The sequence below is a fragment of the Microtus ochrogaster genome, unplaced genomic scaffold (genome assembly GCF_000317375.1).
Source record: "Microtus ochrogaster isolate Prairie Vole_2 unplaced genomic scaffold, MicOch1.0 UNK2, whole genome shotgun sequence".
NCBI classification, from domain to species: domain Eukaryota; kingdom Metazoa; phylum Chordata; class Mammalia; order Rodentia; family Cricetidae; genus Microtus; species Microtus ochrogaster.
The window spans coordinates 9,886,640-9,890,858 of NW_004949100.1; the positions used below are offsets into that span (position 1 = coordinate 9,886,640).

At 37.0% G+C, this 4,219-nt stretch overlaps 1 protein-coding gene across 16 annotated transcripts in view; it reads right to left on the bottom strand.

The window, feature by feature from the left end:
• Nucleotides 1–4,219, bottom strand: part of Mycbp2 (MYC binding protein 2, E3 ubiquitin protein ligase) — a 231,364-nt gene that overhangs the window by 185,265 nt on the left and 41,880 nt on the right. For all 16 annotated transcript variants that reach the window (XM_026788400.1, XM_026788403.1, XM_026788402.1 and 13 more), the window contains exon 4: nucleotides 2,729–2,882. In XM_026788400.1, the coding sequence (XP_026644201.1) occupies nucleotides 2,729–2,882 (154 nt within the window). The remainder of the gene's footprint in view (nucleotides 1–2,728; nucleotides 2,883–4,219) is intronic.

Here is a 4,219-nt window from a genome sequence, read left to right on the forward strand (position 1 = left end):
AGGCCCTTAACATGAAAAGCAAGTAATGCTAAAACTTAAATATAATAAGAAAAGCTAACATCTTTATGTAAGGAAACTTGCTACTAAGTCAGAGGGCACATGTGACTGTAGATGCCCGTGGAGGCCACAAGAGAGAACTGGATCCCCTAGAACTAGAGTTACAAGAGGTTGTGGACTCCCTTGTATGGGTTCTGGGAAACAAATTTTGGCTCATTGTAGGAGGACTATTAACTCTTAACCACTGAGTCATCTCTCCATCCCCAAGGAAAGTATTTTTAGAATGGGTAATGAGGTAGAGAATAACTTTCTATATTTCCCAGCACTGTAACAAACCTTATAAACACGTACATATAGCTCCAGAGTCCCTCCCTCTTCTTCATTTCTTCCTTCCTTTGAGGCTTTCCTTCTGTTCACTATCTTCTAGGCTTACAAAACTTGCTTCAGTCATTTTTTCCCCATCTCAGAGCCTTACTGGACGCTGTTCTCTCTGCCTTAGATACTTATAATCTGGTCACTCCTTACTCTTTCTTACTTATGTCATCATCACTCACCATCACTACTCCTCATTCATTCTTACCGATGTCATATCTTTAAGGAAGTGACTCTCAGTCCCACTCACTCCATACTACCTGTCTACATTTGTAATTACATATATGTACAATCACTTGATGCCAATGTCAACAACAAAAGAAACATTATAATACTTTCTTAATACCAAACTGTTGTACTTTGAATGAGAATGGCCTCCACAGGCTCATATATTTTAATGCCTGGTCCCCAGTTGTTGGAACTGTTTAGGAATGATTAAGAGGTATGGCCTTGTTGAAGAAGCTGTGTCACTGGGGACAAGTTTTGAGGTTTCAAAAAGCCAATGTCATTCCCAGTTAGCTCTTCTGCCCTGTATCTTGTATAGATCAAGATTTTAAACTTTCGGATACTGTTCCAGGGCCATACCTGCCTGCCTGCTGCCATGCTCTGAGAGGTCATGATGTTTATGGACTAACCCAAATAAATACTTTCCCACTCATGGTGTCTTATCAAAGCACTAAAAAGTAACTAAGGCACGAGCAAAAAAAAAAATCTATTGAATTTAAATAGTTAAAATATATATTTAATATTAAACTAAATAGAAAAACAGAAGAAAATTCTCTTAATCCCTCCCTTAGATAAGGAGCTATTGATGACTGACAGATGCTGGGAGGTCAGTTTTCTTAAGGATGCAGCCTCCAATAAGGTGTCTGGGCTCCACTACATGACCCTACAACCATGCACATAATGGAAACACTAAGTGGACTAAGTGGGCTTTGAAAAAAGAGCACAGAAATTTGGATGAAAAAAGTGGTGGTAGAAGCATGGAGTGAAAGGGCTGTAGACGGATTTATCAATTCACATTAAATACACAATATTAACAGGATTACTGATGCTACTGTACAGCGAACTGGTAAAGTGGTTCTTAACCTGTGCTAACTTTTGTTTGGCAGCAGCAGTTAAGTGCCTTACGCTGCGGGGAGAGGTATATGCTGTCTTCAGTTTTTTCAGGATGTCATCCCTCCTCCACAAAATAAAACAAAGTTAAAATCAAAAATTAAACTACTATATGTGACAAACAAAGGAAGCTCTGACATATAATTAGGTTCTTAAAATGTGGATCTAATAAAATCCAAATATTTTGGCAGGGCATAGTTGTAGACATCTATTAATTCTAGTAGTTGGGAAGCCAGAGAAGGAGGAATGAAGTTTAAGCCAATCTGGGCTACACAGAAGGGCTTTGCCTTAAAAGGAAAAAGGAAAAAAAAAAAAGAATTAAATGGGGGGGGGGGGTGAGGGAAAAAGTAAGTAAAGCCAGATACAGACAATATGGAATCAAAATCTAATTCAGTCAATAATGTTGTCCCCAGCCCATCAGTAACAGTATCACACAGAAACTTATTCAAATTAACAATGTTTGGTCCCAGCTTAAATATACTGAATGAAAAACCCCACACCTGGGTCAAAGATGACTTAGATACATGCTGCTTTTGAGAATCATATTTCTATGGTTTTAGGGGTATTTTCCTATATTGATAAAATGACCTAGAAAATTCTAGACTGACAGGATATCCATGGTTTAGCATCAGAGAAAAACAATAAGCCAGCTAAAGGGTATGCCTCACCTATATTTCTATCAATGCATAAAGTTCCTGTCTTTGTTATGTGGTTATATGCTGAGCCTAGGCCCTTAACATGAAAAGCAAGTAATGCTAAAACTTAAATATAATAAGAAAAGCTAACATCTTTATGTAAGGAAACTTGCTACTAAGTCAGAGGCTTAAAGAATACAAAAGAAATATCTTCTCTTTAAAAGTTAATTGTACCATTGGGGTCTGTGTCACTTACTGCCCACAGGCTACGATTTTAACTCCTCTAGAGTAACAAGTGAGTAGGAAAGATGAGCATCTGCTATTTGGACCCCTGGATTTGAGTTAATGGGGATTTTAGAGGTTTGGTGTTATTCTGTCATCTTGGGGAATTTATGGTTTGTTTCCCCCTATTGTTACAACAACCAAGATTCGACTCTGCATAAACCAAAACTCTTTAGACTATAACTCTAGTAAAACACAACAAAGAACAGCAAAGTTAAATTCCTGTTTTTCTGTACCCAGTCAAATGTTGCATTTCTTGTTCTTATGCATATTTCCTAAGAGAAGTGGTTCAATTTAAGTGTTTCACTGAAGGCATAAGATCTTACCTAGGACCTCTGGTGGTTCTGATTGGAGGCCTTCTGGCTGCTGGCCTTGAAGCACATTCAACAAGGCTTGGAGGCTCCTCAAACACAGGGATGGATGAGAAAATCGAGTCTCCTTGATCAGTTCAAAGACTTCACAAAGGCCAACCTCAATGATCTGTTTAATATGAAAATAAAATTACACTTCCTAACATGTAAGTGAATAATACTTTTTTATAGTCTAGTTTTTGCAAGTTATCTCAACACCAAATAAAGAGTTATATTTAAATGGAAAAACAAAAAAAAAGCACTTTTTTCCAGACTTAACATGAAAACCACATAGCTATATACAAAGCAAGAACTAGTGACATTACTTAAATATTGGTTTTGACACAGTGAAGTCATAGCAAGACATAGTGAAACACCTTGTAAACTGTAACTAAGGAACAGGTGGCATTCACACAGAAGAAATAGGCTCTGTTAATTTAAAATACATTTGGTTATATGCAACTAGTTTTGTTACAGTACTTAGAACCAAATATAAAGACAACATAACACACACAGCAAAGGTGACTTTTAAAATTAATTTCATCTCAATCCTTCCCATGATGGTATAATTGCAAAATTATTACTTACAGGCAGTATTCCCTTCCTTCGGGCACGATGATCATGAAAGGAACTGGAAGGCTATTCAGCAAAAATATCACTTGATATTTTAGTTTAATGATAATAGTCCTCATTGGGACAAGAAATCCCTGACCCTCTTTAGCAAAAGGAGTGTAAATCTTTAGTTATAGATTATAAGAGAAAAGTTACAATGAGCTGCTATGGTAACTTTGGAAGATTAATAAAACACTAAACAATAAAATCCTATTTCTTAGCCAACATATTTTGAGAACCATATATAACTTCAGGATGTGGTAAATTATGTGCATGCAGAAGGGACATTAAGAATTAAAATAAGACAAAGTCATAGAAACACCTCAAACAATAATTCTATGCCCAAAACAATAAGATAATATTCTTTTTGATGGGGCTTTTACATTAATGTATACGTTGCATAGATGCACCGTTCTAAACCCTTGTTTATTGCAGCTCACTAGAAGACTTAAGGAGATAGACTGGGCCGTTTTCTGAGAGCTTGTAAATGAGCTGTGCACATAACCCTGACCAACACCAACTTCTGTTACAGGATTTATACATTTATGCTGTGATAGAGGAGGGTCACCTTTCTATCTGTTGTTTCATTGGTTAAATAAAGAAATTGCCTTGGCCCTTTAATAGGACATAAAATTAGGTAGGCGGAGTAAACAGAACAGAATGCTAAGAAAAAGAAGCTGAGTCAAGGAGTCACCATGACTCTCCTACCGGACACAGATGCAGGTTAAGATCTTCCCTGGTAAGACACCTCGTGGTGTTACAGGGATATTAGAAATGGGTTAGATCTATATGTAAGAGCTAGCCAATAAGAGGCTGGAACTAATGGGCCAGGCAGTGTTTAAAAGAATACAGTTT